Here is a 20,123-nt window from a genome sequence, read left to right on the forward strand (position 1 = left end):
TGAAACAATTTATAAACTTGGGTTTGAATTAAATGAATTTTCTTTAAAAATGTTTAACTGCTTAATGGTATTTATGTGCTTTTAAGTAGTTTTTTTGATGTAGAAATTTTTAAGTAGATTTTAGTGAGCTGCTTATGGGATGTAAGAGGGAGGCAAAAAGGAATAAGGAGAGAATTCCAGAGGTCAGGATGCAGCAACAGAGAGCCTGGCCAGAATGCTGAAGTCATTGGAACAGAAGATGCCTGCAGCCAGAGAAGAAGAAGAGAGAAACTTGAGGCTGGAAATGAAGATGCACAGGCTTGTCAGGGAATTGGACAACTGAAAGAAAATGTGGGTATAGTAAATGGTAAGGATTTGAAAATGAGGATGAGAATTTTAAAATCACAATATTGTTTAATGAAGATCCAGTGTAGGTTACTGGGCAGTCGCATGATGATCCAACACATGATACAAGTTTGGAATCAGTTAGTTGCCAAAGAGTCGGTCATTAAGAAACTGTTTAAGACAAGGACTGAAGACGACCATTTTAGTCTTCCTATTATTTAATTGCTGGGAATTTTTATTCACATGGATATTGGTCAAGCAAGCCGATTAATTAAAGGAGGTGTGTAGGTAGAGCTAGGTGTCATCTGTGTACAGTTGAAACCTGATCAGATTCCACATTATAGTATATTTGCAAAGTTTGAATAGCATTTGGCAATGGAGCAACTATGGAGTCCCTTCATGGGAGTGATATTTGAATGCAATTGTCCAACGTGTATCAATAAAAAGTGAAGGTGTCAAGATTAAAAGGCAATCCAGGTTTGAGTAGGGTTATTGATCAAATAAACAGAAATGTCAATTGTCTGTGAAGGAAATGACGTACAAAAGAGATTGTTTTAATAGCAAGCCGCTTGCCTTAATTGTAAAAAGGCATTAGGATATCAAATAAAAGTACAGAACTGACTGAATTGAAACAGCTGCCAAAATTAGCAGCATAGAATTTTCTTTCTTTAAATGTTCTCTAAAAGTGAAATGAAACATAATGCTCTTTCAATGAGGAATAGTTTGTCATGTTTAGTTTTATTTTTAATGAAGATAAAGGTTATGTATTTTGTTTCAATTAGAGCTGTCCAGTTGTGCATCATTATTTTAAAGAGGCAAATAAACAGCTATATTGGGAAAGATTTGGAGAGATTTGTCAAAATTAATTGTGGTTTCAATTTGCCTACAGTAGAAATCTCCACAGATCAGACTTGGAAACAGATGGATCTTTGGAGGCATTGACCTCCCTTGCATCAAAGATGTGCTGTTGTCTTTTCCCCTGATTTAATCCGCACCATCTGCTGGATCTCTTGTGAGGCTCAAATGGGTCATCTGCTTCTTTTAACTTTGCTCATTCACTCATGCAGAAAAGCACTATTTATAATCTTAAATACATTCCAGAAAGTATATTGGACATTTCATTCGTAAACTGTTCCATGAAAGTTGAAGGCAATCAGAAAAGTGTGCTCAGTTTTGCTGTCAGGTTGAGTTCATTTTGTAGAGTCGTACAGCACAGAGACGAGCCCTTTGACCCAACTGGTCCACGCCGGCCAAGATGCCCATCTAAGCTTGTCCCTTTTCTTGGTAGCTTTCTTTGCTGACCAAGATGAAAATGACTTTTGATGACTCTTTCTTGCTTTTGAATCCCAGTGATCAAAAAACTGCAAGGTCTGCCTCTGTTTGACACCAACTTGAGATGACATTGTTTTATAGTGATGTGCAGTTATTTTGTCTCATTAGTTATCTTGAGTGAATTCAAGTCAGAATTGAGTTAAAAGCTATTTTGTGATGTGCTGTTGCATTTGCTAGGAATTATGATAATTGAATATGGGTCCCATTGCATACTTATTGGAGAGGAGGGTACTGAGAAATCTTGAGGGTAAAAATTCCTCTCTCAATTTTAATAAAAAGTTGAATAGAAAATGCTTCATATTGATTCATTTCTTGTTTAAGTTTACAAACCAAGGAAGATAAAACTTGGTTAACAACGGTGAATGGACATTGCATTTACCCATTATATGAGCATGTAGCCACATAAAAGAGAAAGCTTTTTACAGCAATTTGTTTTTTTTCCTTTTAACATGTAGCCAACTAAAAGTTTTGAGCTTTTTATTTTGCTTAAGCACTTTTTCTGCTGTTTGCAATTGTATTAAAGTGAAACCTCACAGTACTTAAAATTCTGCTTTTTTTTAAAAAAAATAAGAAATCACAGGGTTGTTTCATAATTTTCTGTCCTTTTTAAAATAGATCCAAATCTACTTTTCCTCTGGCATCATCTTATTACTTTCTGGGATTAACCATGCATCCACTCTTAACCCTTACAATAAATGAACATCCTTTTCATATAGATTAAAACCACATACACTATTCCATGTGCAGTCTCACCAGGGCCATATGGCATAAAGATACCATATCTGGGTTTACACTTTTGTGTCTATGCTCTCCCAAAGGTAATGTATTTCTTCTATCCTTCTCTTCCACTGACCCCACCAAACCCTGAACCACTTTCTTGCACTCTCAGCTGTCATAAACTATATGTAAATCTAGCAGACCTTCACTGTATCTTTTACAGATGCTCTTTTTATCTGGTACCATAGGAGGGAATTAAAGCTGGATATTCAGGATGTGCCCTGACACAGGATAAATATGAAGATAGGTTAGTGGTTTTTATTTTTTATATAAGTGTTCAGGCAATACATCCTAACACTTTATTTGCTTCAGTAATATTGTACAGCACTGATTGTGGAGCGTTTATTGACTTGCACACTTGGATATCCAGGTCCTTCTTAGGATAGATAAGTCACCGGGGCCGGACGGGATATATCCAAGGTTATTACGGGAAGCGAGGGAAGAGATTGTTGTGCCTTTGGCGGTGATCTTTGCGTTCTCACTGGCCACAGGAGTAGTGCCAGTTGATTGGAGGGTGGCAAATGTTGTTCCTTTGTTGAAGAAAGGGAGTAGGGATAACCCTGGGAATTACAGACCAGTGAGTCTTACTTCAGTGGTGGGCAAAATACTGGAGAAGATACTTACAGACAGGATTTATGGGCATTTGGAGAAGCATAGGATGATTAGGGACAGTCAGTGTAGCCTTGTGAGGGGCAGGTCGTGCCTCACGAGCCTGATTGAATTCTTTGAGGATGTGACAAGGCACATTGAAGGTAGAGCAGTGGATGTGGTGTACATGGATTGCTCATTCAGAAAGTCAGGAGGCATGGGATCCAGTGAAATTTGGCTTTGTGGATTCAGAATTGGCTCACCCATAGATGTGGTTGTAGATGGAGTGTATTCTGCCTGGAGGTCGGTGACCAGTGGTGTTCCACAGGGATCTGTTCTGGGACCCCTGCTCTTTGTGATTTCTATAAATGACTTAGATAAGGATGTGGAAGGGTGAGGTAGTAAGTTTGCAGATGACTTGAAGGTTGGTGGTGGTGTGGATAGTGTAGAAGCTTGTTGTAGGTTACAACAGGACATTGATAGGATGCCGAGCTGGGCTGAGAAGTGGCAGATGGAGTTCAACCCAGAAAATTGTGAAGTGATACACTTTGGAAGATCGAATTTGAAGGCAGAATACGAAGTTAATGGCAGGACTCTTAGCAGTGTGGAGGAACAGGGGGATCTTGGGGTCCACATCCATAGATCCCTCAAGGTTGCCACGCAAGTTGATAGGTTTGTTAAGAAGTCGTATGGTGTGTTGACCTTCATAATTTGGGGTATTGAGTTCAAGAGCTGCCAGGTAATGTTGCAGCTCTATAAAACTCTGGTTAGACCATGCTTGGAGTATTGTGTTCAGTTCTGGTTGCCTCATTATAGGAAGGATATGGAAGTTATAGAGAGGGTGCAGAGGAGATTTACCAGGATGCTGCCTGGATTGGAGAGCATGTCTTATGAGAATAGGTTGAGTGAACTAGGGCTCACCTTTTTGGTGAGGAGGAGGGTGAGAGGTGACTTGATAGAGGTGTACAAGATGATGATAGGCATAGATCAAGTGGACAGTCAAAGACTTTTTCCCGGGGCGAAAATGGCTCACACGAGGGGGTATAATTTTAAGGTGATTGGAGGAAAGTATGGGGGGGGGCAGTGGGATATAAGAGGCAAGTTTTTTTTACACAGAGAGTGGTGGGTGCATGGAATGCACTGCCGGCAGAGGTGGTGGAGGCAGATACATTAGGGGCATTTAAGAGACTCTTAGGCACATGAATGATAGCAAAATGGAGGGCTATGTGGGAGGGAAGGGTTAGATATATCTTAGAGCAGGATAAAATGTCGGCACAACATTGTGGGCCGAAGGGCCTGTACTGTGCTGTAATGTTCTATATTCTCCCACTGAATGCTCTTTAGCACAAAGCTGGGTGTAGGAGTTGCCCTTAACTAAGTGTCGGGCATTCTGTTTCACTATTCTATGTCACGTTCATCAATGCTTTATACACACTTTGTTTTTCAGTACAAGACAACACACCTTGTCAAAACCTTTAGCCACGTAACAATCTGAAGCTGCTTCGGGATGGTTGCAGAAAGGGTGGGTATGTGACATGGTGTCTGCAACTTTTTTTCTTATTCTGCTACCAGGGTAGCTCATGGTCTTCTTATGAGCAGTGGGCATTGGATGAACAGCCCATCTGCAGGTCACAAGTTTCCATTGAACAGTCTGCTTCTAACTCCTTTTAGCACATCACATGCGAAGTGTCAGGAGTGCAGAAAGATGATTCAGATTAATTGATAATTAATCACGGTCAGCATCTAGCCCCACAGGCAAGCCCAGTACTCACATGTTGTCTTTTTCCCTGTTGCAGTGCTGTGATCGTGAGATCAGCCTCTATATATAATCCATGATATTAGAAGTTAACAAATTTGGCATGTAATAATACTTATGGTTCAATAACAAATCGTTCTGAATGAAATGTTGCAACACTCATTTATTATGATTTTGACAAGAGACAGTGAGGAGACTGGATTGCGGTTATAGGGCTGTACCTTTTGATCCTCTCCATCAATCCTCGTGATGCTTATTACTTTCAAGCAGATAAACTAAACTGCTTGATGGGGTCAGATGAAATAAATGGGCAGGGAAGCAGCTAGTCCCATAAATGGGACTTTGAGTACATTTTCCCTGCTCAAACAAGTGTGTCCCTAATTTAGCTTGACAGTGTGAATCATCAGACACAGGGCTCAGAGGAAATTTCAACAAATAATTTTGTTCAATAATTCTGTGTATCCAAGTGAATGAAGTTTCACAAAAGGGAAGGGATTGCTGAGTTTGGACTGATTTGGCTATGGTTTTCTGAAATAGGAGCAGAAGTAGGCCATCCATCCCTGTGAGCTTACTCTGCCATTCACTGAAATCATGACTGATATTTTACCACAGCACAAGTTTACAGCACTACCTCCATATCCTGGGACTCCCTTAATATCCAGAAACCTATCTTGTTTTGAATGAACACAGTGTCTGAGCCTCTGCAGCCCTCCAGAGTGGGGAATTCCAAAAGTTCATCACGCTCTGAATGAAGAAATTTCTGCTCATCTCACTTCTAAACAGCCTACCCCTTATTCTGAAACGGAGTGTGGTTATAAGGGTCAATAATCTTCATTTTTTACCATTTGGTTGAAGTAGATTGTGTTGGACCTGGCCAGCTCACTTGCCCTAGCCTTTTTCATGTGTGGAGGGTCAAATATCCTGATCCTCCTTGAGTAGAGCAGCTCTTGGGCAGTGTAGCCTGGGGCCCTGCTACAGGAGTACCGTGACGGCTTTTGAAGGCTCATTGCTGTTAAATGTTTCTGAACTATTTTTAAATGTCTCTCATGCAGAGCTTTTTAAAAAGCTGTTCAGATAGGTATAGTCAAATAGGCTTGGGGCTTTTTTACCACAAAGATAATGAATAAGGATGCTGTCTCCTTGCCACCCCGACAAATCCAGTGGCAGGGTAGGAGGTTGCTTGCTCCAGCATCCAATCTCCAGCTGGTTTTGGGCTTCCATGTTTTGCCAAGCATAAGTGAAAGTCCAAGATGAGCTGAGCTGACAGTGGTTGATAGTGTCCAATAGAATCATCGCCTGTGAGATTTGGCTTTGTGCAATTTTGCTTTTTGGCTTGGGGCTAAAGTGCTTCTGTTGAGGATAATCTGATAAATTTCTCAAAGTGTTAAAATGAATAGTGCAAGTTGTGGTAATTCTATCTTCAAACAAACAGTCAGCTACTGTGCACTTCAGCCCTAATTCTGTCTGGGATTTGTAACATGTAAACAGATCATATGCAGCTGTTCATGGGTCCCATCTTAGAAAGGTTGGAAACACTCACTGGCTTACCTAATGCAGGCATGATTCTATGTTGTCTACTGCCATCTGCCTCTGTCAAGATACAAAAGTGTGGAGCTCTTGTGCAGGAATTTCAGACAAAGCTGTAGATGTTTTACAAGAGGGGTTAGATTTTGGCTTTTTACAGAAGCATAAAAATTGATAGTGAGTTGTCACTTGTATAGTTCCCTCCACTTTTATTTTTGATTACAGATGTAAAATCTGTAGTTTCACAAACAATCATACACTTTCATAAGGCCACGATTTATCACAAGTAATTTTGTTTATGCAGTTGGAGTTTCTGTGACACTGTAATTATGTTGTGCAAGGACCATTGAATTATAAACTCTGCATGTATGTACGTGCTTGTCTTGTATAATCTAGGACAGTGTGCAGTTTCTGGTCTGTTACCAGGCAGTAACACTTTGAGAGGATCAACTGTGATCAGTCACAAGGGGAAAGGTCAAACAGTTTAACATCATCCTCGCTCTCAAGCAGTATTATTGCCTTGGATTGTATTTCTCTTAAAATAAAGACGAAATCTCTTTACTTTCATCCTTCCCTTTGTATTGTGATTAGGCTAGATTTGATATCAGGATTCAGCTTATCTTTTGATAATTTTGCTTTAGGTTAGTTACATTTTTGTGACACTTCACAAAAAGTAAGTTTGGTTCCAAATAGAACTTGAGGATTTCCTTAAATAGGATCAAATTACAATGGTTGGATAAATACACAGCATAAATGTAACTATACATGTTTAGATTCATTATTTTTGCTTTAAGTGTTTTACAGCTGAAAATCCACGGATTGTACATCACTCTGCACTGTCATCCTGTCAGTTTGCAGTGTAGTTTAACTGTGTCATATTCCTCTATTGGATTCTGAAAGAAGAGCCCCTTCTGTGCCATTCCCCTGCACTTCCCCAATCCAGTAAAAATCTGATAATATGTCACCCTTGGGATTTTGGTAGTACTGGACCAGCAGATTTTCTGGATTATTGGATGCTACTCCTATTAATACCTATACATGTTTCACTTTTACATGTTGCACAACAGTATAATACATTTTCTAGGTGAGTTGAAAGGGATTGGGAAACATACAACCACTCGAGACCACAGCTCCATGGAGACCTACCCATGTTCCTCACTCCTGGTGTTCCAAACCCCAACTCCATCTCCAGCACACAGTCAGGACTCTGGCCTCTGCCATGCTCAGGATCACTGGTTCACATTGTGGACTAATCAGTGAGCTAGATGCCAACCATTAGAATTTCCGAACAATCAAATGTCAAGTTATTGGAGCAAAAAAAGAAACTGCTGGAGGAATTCAGCAAGTCAGGCAGCATCTGTGGAGGCAGAAGGATGGTCGATGTTTTGGGTCCTGATGCAGGGTCTTGATCCAAAACATCAACCACTTTTCTGCCTCAGCAGATGCTGCCTGCCCCGCTGAGTTCCTCCAACAGTTTCTTTTTTTTGTTCCAGATTACAGCATCTGCAGTCTCTTGTGTCTCTGAATTATTGGAGTTTCACTGTACTTTGTGATTTTTCTTTTGTAAATATTTATCCAATTTCCTGTTTAAGAATTGTACATTTTATTTCCACCACATTGTCTATTGGGAAAATTCTCTTAATGTTACCTTTCATTCTTTGGGTAATAGTTTTCCCAATTAAACACCAACTCACCAAACATTGGCAGTAAATTTTCACTAATTTCCCCATTTATTAAAACCCTGAATAATTTTTAACCACCTCTATCACATTGCTGCCTCCAGTTTCTCTGTTCTTTTCAATCAACTACAGCTAGCTATCCTTGATGCTGACCTAGAGAATTTCCTTACTACCTTTGCTTGACATTCCTAGAGTTGGTCACATAAAACACATCAGCTTTTATTACTGCCAGTGCATTTCTATTTGTCTTGAATTTTGTGTGCCTTTGTTCTGTTTGCACTATTTGTGCAATCTCGCATTTTATTTTATAGTTTTATCATTCTGCCCACCTACTTGGAATTGTGCACCTGAACTCTTTAAATCTTAGTGCTTTTCCACTCCTGTAGCTTTAGCATTTTGTGTGATGATTCTGCGTTCCTCTTAAAACATTCTCTGTGATTCTTTGTGATTCTCAGTTCACGATTCTCTTCAATTGATTTCTCCATGGATTATCTGTCTAGAGAGCCGTTCTATGTTCTTTTGGAGCAATCTATCATCCTGCTAATTCTTCATAATACTGAAGATTTTGCTACTGCGATGGATTTTGAGTGATCTCACCCATAGTAAACTATGAGGCAGCAATCAGAAAATTGTGGAAATGACTTACCACCATATTTCCATCATCCCTGTTATTCTCCTCCAGGTCAAGTCTTGAGCAAACTTGCCGGCTTTTGGTCAAAACTGCAGGACTTTAGTTTGTAACTGTCTGAGTACCTCTGTTGCTTTGGTATTGGTTTATTATTGTCACTTGTACTGAGGTACAGTGAAAAACTTGTCTTGCATACCGTCTGTTCTTAAAAAAAAATAGAAAATAATTTCTTGCCACCCTCAAGCTGTGCTCACTATATGGAGTTTGCTGTAGGTTGTAGTGAAATGTAGTCACTGAGATTTTATATTTTCTGTTGAATTGTATGTATAATTCTCTGTGTAATAGGTGCTTTACTGGATGCAGTGTTCAAGGTGCTTTTGGGAAACTTATCAAGGATTAATAAATCAAGGTCCTAGCCATTTCTATTTAATTTTATTGCTGTGTAAACATAATGAGGCAGATCTTGTGCAAGGCATCAGCAGCTACCTCTTTCTCTGTGGAAGTGCCGAAGTCCAGTGCTGGTACAGGCTTAAGCAGCTATCGTCTTCCGCTGTGCTACCTGTGCTGATGGCTGATCCTGCACCCGTTAATAATGGGGCAGTATGATCCGAAAACTTTCTGGCGCTCAGGCTAGGAAATCTGTTCATTGAACCTGTGCCAGATTAAACCTGGTACATGTACAGTAATCCTAATCAAGTCAACGCTTTGTGACCCTATGATAAAACAATGGGGTAGAAGTAGTATATTGGTGAACAGTAAATAGACCTTTAAATTCAGTTAGTTTAACTGTATGATACGTTTTAAGCATGTGTTTTAGTATTTAAAATTTTTAACAAATTTGGATTGTTTAAATATTTAGATTTTAACAATTCATAGGTATTTATAAGTATTTAATTTCATCAACAACTTTGACAGCTATTGATCCTGGGGGCCCGGGCTTTGAGACTCTCATGCCTTTTCTGTGAGTGCAGTGAAAGGTTGCACCTGGAACCACACTGGAAGGTCAGCTGGCCAGCAACCTCTGGGCAGCAGACCATCTGCTCCAATATTTCCTTGGCTTTTAGTTAAAATGCAGCTTGGCTTTAGTGCATTGAAGCTCTTGCTCATAATGAATTATTTTCTGTGGTTTGTCATGTACAATACAATCCCATCAGTTTGTTCCCTCTGTCTTAGTTGACTCCATTGTACATGGTTCCAGGATGTGTCAGAGATTTGGAACATAAGTACATAGGCTAGATTACCTATCAGGTGAAGACATTCATTGCATCCGCCCATGCAATTAAAGAAGGTTCAACATCTGCCTACTCACCACCTCCAGCCAGGGCTGCAGGTTTTTTTTGTGTGAGACCTGCTCAGTAGTCTCTGTTATACTGGAATGGGAAACTACTTTCAATTCATCTCTGTTTGCTTATCAGAGCAAACCCTAGCTCCCTGTTGTTAACCCCTTTAACTCTGCATCTCGTCTCTTCTGTCTTCCTCTCTTAACATCAGGCACTTTATTGAACGTTTCTCTTGGCAGTTCCCAGAACTTTGGCCTGACTGTGACTTTCGTAACTTTAGCTTGGTGCTACATGCACGTTACTCTCCACCGTCAAAAGTATCTACATGAGGTGCTGCCTCAAGAAGGTACCATCTGTCATCAAAGATCCCCACCATCTGGGCCATGACATCTTCTCGCAGCTACCATCAGGCAGGAAGTAGAGAAGGCTGAAGTCCCACACCACCGGATTCAAGAACAGCTAGTTCCCTTCAACCATCTAGTTCTTGAACCAACCTGCACAACCCTAATCGCTACCTCGGTTTAGCAACACTTTAACCACTTTGCACTGGAATGGACTTTAGTTTTTTTTGTTCTAATTGTATTCTTTCTTGTATAATTGTGTATAATTTATGCTTAATTTGATTTTCTTGTGAATGTTGTGTCTCTAATGCTGTGTACCTATGATGCTGCTGCAAGCAAGTTTTTGATTACACTTGTACAAACGTGTACTTGTGCACATGACAATAAACTTACTTTGACTTCGTTGTTCTCTGTAAAGTCTTCACAGGATGCAGGCTGTCAGCCTTCAGTGGAGGAACATTTAGTACAGGACCTTCACGAGATCCTATTTTGCCTAATGCTGGAGGGGAAAGGGGTGAACTCTATATCCTTGTTTTTGTTTTTTCCCCTTTTTGAGTATGGCAGTGGCTGAGATATTCTGTTTGTCATTCCTGGATTGAACAGCCTTGGTCTGATTTCTCAAGTTATTATGTTGGTTGAGAGGTTGTGTATTTGGATTTACTGGGAATTGTAGAGGCAAACTAATCACAAAAGAGCAGAAAATCATTTGGATATCTTGCGTTGTTTCCATTTTGTTTGGAAATGACTTAAGGGTATTCAATTAATTTTACAACAGCTTCCCAGCCATTTCTATTCCAGGTTCCTGTTGACAGCATGTGGGAGGCTGCTACTTAGAGCAGTCCTCACAGATTGGCTAAATTTAGCTGAAGCCCATTGGAATGCCTTAGGTGGTTGAATGCTGACAACTGGTTAGAGCTGGGGAAGGTTACTTGCTTTTCTGCAAAATTACCATACAAATCTTGGAAATTTCTGCATAATAAATAAGACCAAGAATCGTCAGTTAAATACCATGTTTTGCATTGTATCTGACTGTGCCTGTAATTTAACTGATTGCTGCCATAGTTCACTTGTCCACGTTAAAGATGTTCTCCAAATTCATCCCCCTTCAAATTTTGTACATGGTTCCAGGATGTGTCAGAGATTTGGAACCAACGTACATAGGGTAGATTACCTATCAGATAAGGACGTTCATTGCATGAAATGCCTTTTACATCCTCCTTGATTTAACTTTTTTTGTTGTGTGTGTTAATGAGACTTAATTACTTGGTTTTGGTTATCAACTAATACTATGTGTAAAACAGCTTTCTGTTTATGTGCAATCTTGACTTTTTAAGCGTAATATTGGCAAGATTTTCTTCCTGTCATGTTTTAAAAGCCTCATTATCTGAAAGATTATAAAAAGGTATTGTTTCCACTTTTGAACAACTTTTATAGCTCCATGTGATATTCACAACTGTCTCAACTTTGGTCAATACCAATTACAAAGTAATTGATTAAACATGACTACCATATTCATTCACATCTCACAAGGGGAAAAGGCAAGAGCAGCTGTAGGCATTCATGATTAATGTGGATGCTCATGTTTTGCTATGTGATTGCCTTGTGGTTTGAAACCATGCACATGCTTTCCTGTAATGTAATCATCCTTGTTTGTTTCAGGATTATTTCACAGTGTGGTGTGGTGTGGTTTCATGGAGTGTTATGAAGGCGATAACACAAATAGTCATGGAACAAAAAAAATCATCAAGCACATTCCGTCTATTTAGTGGAACAGCCTATTCTATAAATGTATTGGGAATTACAGAGGGCATCATTGTGATAAAGGAACTGTGTTCATTCCTAATAATGTGGCAAAATGTAGCAGTGACATGGTGATAATGTGTTTGTATGCGGTGCTGATTTGACACCAGGGCTGCCATTTTCTAACTGCTTACTTCGAACAGTAATCTTAACTTTGTACAAGTGAACATAGAGCCCCAAATTTTGGAGGCAGCAGTAAAATGATGCCGCTCACGCTGATCTCGAAGAAAGCTACATAGAAAAATCTAGCATTTCTCTGAAATGGATTTCTCTTTCCCTGACAACTTCCTCTCATTCGTTGGCTTTAGGCAACAATGCTGCTGTCATGTATGTAGCCAGTCACATTGTAGTATTCACACAGATAGCAAACCAGGAAGTAAAAACAAAAGATTGAAGCAACTTTTGAAACAAAATAAAAGGTGGAATAATGAGGTTAATGGGTGGAGTGAAATGTTAAACTTTGAAAAGGTAGTAAAAATATTGTTTTTATTTTAAAAACTAAATGCCAAATTAATTGCCTGAGAGAATTGAATATCAATTTTTTATGACCAGAAACTTTGTGACAAATACTTGCATTTATTTATTTTTTCTTTTATGACATTGTGATATTCCAAAGCACTTTACAACCAAAGAAGTACTTTTGAAGTGCAGTCTTACTATTGTAATACTGAAATTATGCTAGTTAACTGTTTCAGAGCAGTGAAATAATGAGATACAACATTATTGAAAAAGCGAGCAAATCAGCTTGCTATTTAGTGTCTCCCCTTTTAAGCCTTGGTTTTGGGCTCCAGCTACAAAGAGGCACTGCTGCACTACAGTCCTCTGTTGCTTGAGCTTTATTCTTGCCATCCAAAGCAATGATATAAAGCACTTCCTGGGATTTCTGCAGTCAGAATAATTTGTGAGTATTTCAGTTTCTTGTCAATTTGAGTTCAAGCAGATATAAGATATTTCTCCTCTCCATGTATCACACCAAGGCCTGCTGTGTATTGCATATTCACTCATTACTGAAAATTTCATAGCCTGGATTCACTTTTCACTCTTCTTTCCACCAGAATGTACCTCCCCTTTGAGGGATTCAAGCTGCCTTTTAAGTAGGCACTAGCCACTTGCAATACCAGGTCCCTTGCTGATGTTTGCAACAAACATTATGGCTACTTCACTGCCCTGATTTAAAAGATCAGGCAGCACAAATTGCATGCTGCCTGCACAGTGATGAATGGGTGAGAGTTAATCATGCACACAGATCCCCATACCTATTTTTGAGTGTTACTGAATTTAATCCCATGTGATGTTTCTCTTGGTTTAGCTAAGGACCATCTCTACAGTGATACAACATTCTAATGCTATATATAAATAAACTGCAGTGCTCTTCTGGTAGAGTAATAAAGCTATGATTTGAAAGTAAACTAAAGCTGTATGCAGTTTGAACTATTGTTTCTAATCATCTTTGTTTCTAAAAATATTGTTTCTAATAATCTCTGAAATAGTGAGCAAGTCAGCTTGTTATTTAGTGTCTCTTTTTAAGTCCTGGTTTCAGGCTCTGGCTATAGAGGTTCACTGCTCCATTGCAATCCTTCTTTGTTGCTTGAACTTCATTCCTGCCAATAAACAACATTACGTGCTTTTACTTGGACAGAAAAACATGAATTGATTCTTTAGCTTTCCAAGTCGATGTAAGATTGAGTCTGGACAGGAACTCAAGTTGAGTGAGAAATTACTCATTATATATCATTTTCAAAGATTTATAAGCTTAGTTATCCTGGAGATAAAAACAATGGTGTGAACATTAAAATAACAACAACAAATAATGTTGACTTCATAAAAATAAATAGGTCAAAATGAAATTATTTCATCATAGTAGTGAACAGTGATATTGTGCTGTTCAAAGGACATTTGGCCTGTGCATCATGAGGGAAATTTTTTTTAAAAATGCATGCACCATGCAGGCACGGTGGTGTAGTAGTTAACGTAACACTATTACAGTGCCAGCGGCTCAGGTTCAATTCCAGCCGCTGTCTGTAAGGAGTTTGTATGTTCTCCCTGTGTCTGCGTGGGTTTCCTCCAGGTGCTCCGGTTTCCTCCCACATTCTAAAGATGTATGGGTTAGGAAGTTGTGGGCATGCCATGTTGGCACTGGAAGCGTGGCGACACTTGCAGGCTGCCCCCAAGACACTCTGTGCAAAGATGCATTTCACTGTGTTTCAATATACATGTGACTATTAAAGATATCTAATCTACCACAGAATGTATTTTGAAATACGAACATGTGGTAACTAGAAATCACCTTCAGTGTACGAAATGTCGTATGGTACTTCATAGGAATATCACCAAACAAAATTTGATGCCTAGCCACTTGGCATATTGGAACAAGTGACCTAAAATCTGGTAAAAGAAGTAGGTTTTAAATGATTGACATTTAAAAAAAAACGTAAGAAGGCAGAGAGGCTTAGGGAAGAAATTCCAAAATTTAGGATTTTGCCACTTGCAGGCAAGGAGGGGTTACAATTATGGATGCACAAATGCCAGTTTAGAGAAGTGTTCCTATCTTTAGAGGGTTGAGATGTGAAGCCTTGAAGGGGTAGAAAACAAAGCTGACAATTCAAAACGTGTGGCGTTGTTGGACTGAGAGGCAGTGAGCAGAGGAAATGGGTAAAAGGGTTGTGGGAGTTGGGACAGGGATAGGAGCGGTTTGGATGTCACTGCATTTGTGCTAGGTTGGGTGGATGGCCAGTAGAGCATTGAGATTGTTAAACTTGAGGGTAGCTAATAAGAATTACCATCTGCATGCAGCATACTCTTTCATTACCATCGCTGCCATCAAACTGCAAGGGAATTTTGAGGGAATTTGTTGAATGAATTTGCAGTGGATCATTTACTAGTCTTATATTATAGAAAAACAAAAACTGAGCTAGTGATTCCTATGGCCAATTTTATTTTGCATTTCAGTGCCTTTTGGCGCCAAGAACCTGAACACCAAGGGTACAGTTAGTGAAGTCATAATACATGTTGGAGGTAAGAGCTCCATATTGTAGTATAAGCAACAAAATAGTAGTACTCTTGCTCAGCATTCAAACATGGAAACACTCTGTTGCCTAATATCAGCCCAGCTGGGCACATTCTAAATTGGTAATCTGCTTAGCTGTAGCATTTTGCTGCATTTGACCCAACATTTTTTTCTGCTAGTTTATCCATTTTCTTTCTTTTCACGACTGAAACTTTGCTTAATTCGATCTCCATGGCTGCTCAATTACAGTAATGGACTGCTGAACCTGCATGAGTTCAAAGGCTGGGCACACTGCAGCTTTCTAGGACTTGATATTGAATTCTACAACATCAGGTAACTTGATTTCTCAGTCTGTTTCAGCCATCCGTCTGTAATATTAGCTCAGTTTGGTTTTCCTTCCCTATTTTTCCCTCTAGAAGAGGATATGCCCTGCCTGACCTCATGAGCTTGTCCTCCTGCTCTGCATTTCGCAATTCCCACATCCATTTGTCTAGGTTCTTTTGTCTGTGTTCTCGCTCTCTATCAGCTCTAATTCACTCATTGACCAGATGATCTGCTTATAGCCTATCCCCATGGTAACCCCAGTTTTACCCTATCGGAGACTTTTCCCCCACCTCCAACCTTCCTGCAGCTTTACAAGCTTCTTTTGACTCCTTTTCATTTTTGACGAAGGGTCTTCAACTTGAAATGTTTCTCTTTTTAAAGATGCGACCTGACCTGCTGAGCAATTTCTGATTTTGTTTTAGATTTCAAAGTGTCTCTCACTAGCCATTTTCTTTTGTTCTTTTTGGAGGAGAAGCTGAAATACTATGGATGTTGGAAACCCAAAGTCAAAAACAAAGTTCTGGAAGCACTCGATAGGTCAAGCAGTATTGGTGAAGAGAGAAGCAGTTATTGCTATGGGTCATTGAAATGATAAAAGAAAGAAAACAAGTGTATTAAGTGTGCGGGCGGGTGGGGGAGAGAGAGGGAATGTTTGTGAGAGGGTGCAGACTAAAACCGTCAAATTAGGAGTATGGGAAATACAATGCCTCCCCTTACCTCATCCTTTCCCGCCATCCCGGGACCAAACAGTCCTTCCAGAAGAGGCAGCCATTCCTTTGCTCTGTGAAGCATTATAGAGATAAATGTATGGACTGGCACTGGGTGTGAAGAATTATCACCAAATATTTAACCTGGAGGAGTGGTATGTATGGGATAATTCAACAATGGAGAAGTAGATCCTACTCAGTTTATTGAAGTCTGTACAATTAGTTTGTCATAGTCAAATAATTTTCCAAGACTAATTGGGCTCCAAAATGCACATGTGTTTGGGCAAGAGTGCAGCAGAAGCTAGAACTATTTTGGGACCTAGATATGCTCATTACTGACCTTCGCTGTAAGTTTCTGCACCTTAATGTGGCTAGCTTGAAGGCTGCTAGATTAAAACCTTTCTCATTCCTGATCTGTTGAGATATTGGCAGATTGTTGTACTGAATGAAAGCAGGTGTATCAAACTGTTGATTGTTGGCAGAGACCTCTTTTTGGAGTCCTGACCCAGTTCCCTGAAGAAGTTTCAGTTTATTTCTTTTAGCCTATAACTGGGATCATTGGGCATCAGATTGGCATATATCCCAGCCCATTGCCCTTCCTCAGTCTGGCATTCTGTGCTTGGTTTCCTGATCTATTCACTCTGGTAAGCATCTCACGTGCATACTTCAGTGTCAATGTAGAATTATAATTTTACACAATTTGTATTTTCCAATGCAAGTTGTGGAATGTTGGTTATAATTTATGCGAAGTCCTCACTCTATCTAACTGCCTGTGTTATTATTCAGAAGAATATATAGTTTCAATGAAAACAGACTGAATTATAGCATTTGACTCCATAAGATACAAGTGAGAATTCAACTCCATGTTAGTTGATCCACCACTGATCTGTGGCCGAGTTTGTAGACTTGGAATTCGGTTGTTTTTCTTGTTCTTTCCAGTGTAATGTGTTGCTGTTAGCAGGGTTTTGGGAGATGCCCAGCAAGTCAGGCTGCGCTAATGGGGAGAGGAAATGCTGAGTTAGAATCACAGGTGAATTAGAGGCAGAAATGGGCAGCTCTGATACAGATAGAAAGAGTCAGTCACCTGAAGTTAGAGAGTTTGATACTGAGTATGAAAGGCTGTCACTTGCCCAGACGGAAGATGAGTTGTTGTTCCTTGAGCTTTTGTTGCACATTGTTGTAATAGTGCAGGAAGCCATAGACCGTAAGGCCAGAGTGGGGATGGATGGATAATTAAAGTAGCCGGCAAGTGGGAGCTCAGTTGTTCCTCCAGACTGAGTGCAGAAGCTCTGCAAAGTGATCACCAAATCTGAGTCTGTTATTTTTTCCAATGTAGAGGAGACCACACTGTGAACACTAAATGCAGTACACTCGATTGGAAGATGTGCAAGTGAATCACTGCTTCACTTGGAACGACTATTTGTTTGGTTCCCTGGATGGTAGAAAGGGAAGAGTTGCAAGGGCAGGTGTTGCATCTCCCTGCAATTGCTGAGGAAGGGGTCGGTGGTGATGGAAGACCAGATCAGGGATTGTGACAGGAGCGATCACTTCAAAATGCTGAAAGTTGAGCATAATATTATTCTAGTCGTGGAATCTTGTTGGAGCTAGTAGAAGTTGCAAAGAATGATCCATCCTCGTGCAACATGTCTCCTTTCACCTCTTCCCTTCCCAGTATCCAAGGACTCAGTCTTTCCAGGTCAAACAGCAATTCACTTCACTTGTTCAATCTGGAGTAGCATTTGGTGTTGACAATGTGGTCTCCTTTACACTGAAGGAACCAAATGCAGATAGGACAAAACTTGGCAGAGCACTAGTATTCAGTCTGCAGTAGTGATTCTGAACTTCCTATTTCCTGCCACTTGAATTCTTTATCCCACTCCCATTCTGACTTACCTGCCTGGGGCCTCCTGCACTGTAATAATAATGCCCAATATAACCTTGAGAATAGCACCTCCTCTTCTGTCTGGGCACATTGTAGCTTTCTGTGCTGGATATTGAGTTCTCCAACTTTAGGTAACTTGTTCTTTTTTTTCCTCTGCCAGAACTCTCATCTTATGGCAGGCATCCATCTGTAATGTTGCCTCAGTTTTTCTCTCTCTGTTAGTACAACCTGACCCACTGGGGATGTCCCATAGTGCAAAGAAGCATAATCACCGTCAAACTGCCTCATTAACCCATTTGATCTGATCTCACCCAAACACAAATATTCTCCTTGTTCTGTCCATTTCTTCCTCACCTTCTCTGCAAGTTAAAATTACCTTTTTGTCTCCCTTTTCCAGTTTTGATGAAGACTCTAACCTAAAACATTTAACTTTGCTTCTCTTTCTGCAGAACTTGCCTGACCCGCTTGAGTTTTCCAACACTTTTTATTTATATTACAGATTTCCAGTGTATGCAGTTTTTTTTGATTTCCATTTACTGTATTCTGTCACTGTCAGCATTTGCCTGTTTTCTAGTTTGGGATGTTGGCATCTGAACCTGGCAGAATTCGAATAGGCTACGTACATGCATTGTGTTAGTGAAGGAAACTATAAATAGTTATTAAAATCAGATTACAGCAGATTGTCACTATAGCAACAGGAAACACCTGATCTCTTTCCTTTAGTCCTGTTCTGCAGTGACCAGGGACGCACACCCCTGGCAGCTGGGACCATCTTAATCTGCTTATAGCAAAAGAATTAATCACTCCCTAAAATGGCATAAGCAATAAAGTATAGTCATTTTGTAGCTGAGGTAATGTATGCAGCATTTTGCTTCATTACTTCATGTACTTCACAACGGGAATTATTGATATCACTTTTATTACCATATGTAACATCTGTATTTGTAATACAAGGTTGTAGCTGTATCCAGCTTGAGCCCAGTGACTGGGAGAAAATTGGAAGGGGTGGTTGGGGGAGAAAGGTAATTAAAAAGAAGTGCAGAATGAAAATAAAATAAATAAATTGAACCCAAAAAAGAGCCATTTATCTTTCAGGATCTGTAGAGTTAAACAATACCTATATTGTATCACTGAAGAACATCAGAAGCATTACTTTTCCAGCAGATTTATTAAGTTTGATATCTAAGGAATCACAAGATGTAACCTCTGGGGAAAAATCCCTTGGAAACTTGTCATTCAACACAAGCTGTCTTTAAACCTCCATCTATAAATCCTAAGTAAATTAACTTTAGAAAAGTAAACAGTAATCTATACACATGGACATTTCATCAGCATTGGAGGATTATCAAGCACACTTTTATCCCTATTAGGTTAAGCAATAGTTATATAAATTTGCTTCAATCCCTTTATATCTGCGCAGTGGTTAAGTGAAATACATTAATTGCTATGGCAGTAATATCAAAATGGAACAAGCTCTCTCATCAAAAGGAAAATTGTTGGCAGATGAATTGCAAAATGCAGTGTCCTGCAATGTGTTAAATTAAATTTTACCACACTATCAAAATAGTCCCTTTAGCCTAAAGCAGCTTCTGATTGGGATGAAGTAGTAAAGTTATTTTATTGTTTGTTTGTTTATTTATTTATTTGTCACACGTACATCGAAACACGCAGTGAAATGCATTACTGAGAATATGCTGGGGGCAGCCCGCAAGTGTCGCCATTCTTCTGGCGCCAACATAGCATGCCCACAACTTCCTAATCCGTACACCTTTGGAATGTGGGAGGAAACCGGAGCACCCGGAGGAAACCTACGCAGACATGCAGAGAACGTACAAACGTTCATGAGAATATGACGTTCATGAGAAGAACAGCAATTACTGTTTATGCAGTAAGCACTTGGGTGCATGTAGAAAAAGGAAAATAGAAAGAAGGACAAACAGCAAATAGATAAACAAAAATTCTGGGGTGTTTTGTGTTTATGGAGTGAACAGAAGCACAATTGAAGATGCAGGCTTTTAAGAAACTTTGAAGACGTGGCAAAAGTTTCTGATGTGAGTGTGCATGAAAGATTAGCTTCCATGGGAGAGTGGAGATTGCAGGATGAACAGCAGTCAAAGAAAATGAGAGGTGCAGGTAGCATCATAATAGCTCAGATACAATTTGACTTAAGGAGA

General features: G+C 39.7%; 1 protein-coding gene across 4 annotated transcripts in view; it reads left to right on the forward strand.

Annotated features, from left to right (window-relative positions):
* Nucleotides 1-20,123, forward strand: part of igsf11 (immunoglobulin superfamily member 11) — a 168,905-nt gene that overhangs the window by 96,078 nt on the left and 52,704 nt on the right. Inside the window, exon 2 of one of the 4 annotated variants that reach the window (XM_052014219.1) lies at nucleotides 14,979-15,044. The exons of 2 other annotated variants lie outside the window; for them this stretch is intronic. In XM_052014219.1, the coding sequence (XP_051870179.1) occupies nucleotides 14,979-15,044 (66 nt within the window). Of the gene's footprint in view, nucleotides 1-2,663; nucleotides 2,681-14,978; nucleotides 15,045-20,123 lie in introns of those variants that run through there. One more of the 4 variants, XM_052014224.1, reaches the window with a different exon arrangement.

Source organism: Pristis pectinata, chromosome 4, assembly GCF_009764475.1.
Source record: "Pristis pectinata isolate sPriPec2 chromosome 4, sPriPec2.1.pri, whole genome shotgun sequence".
Lineage (NCBI taxonomy): Eukaryota > Metazoa > Chordata > Chondrichthyes > Rhinopristiformes > Pristidae > Pristis > Pristis pectinata.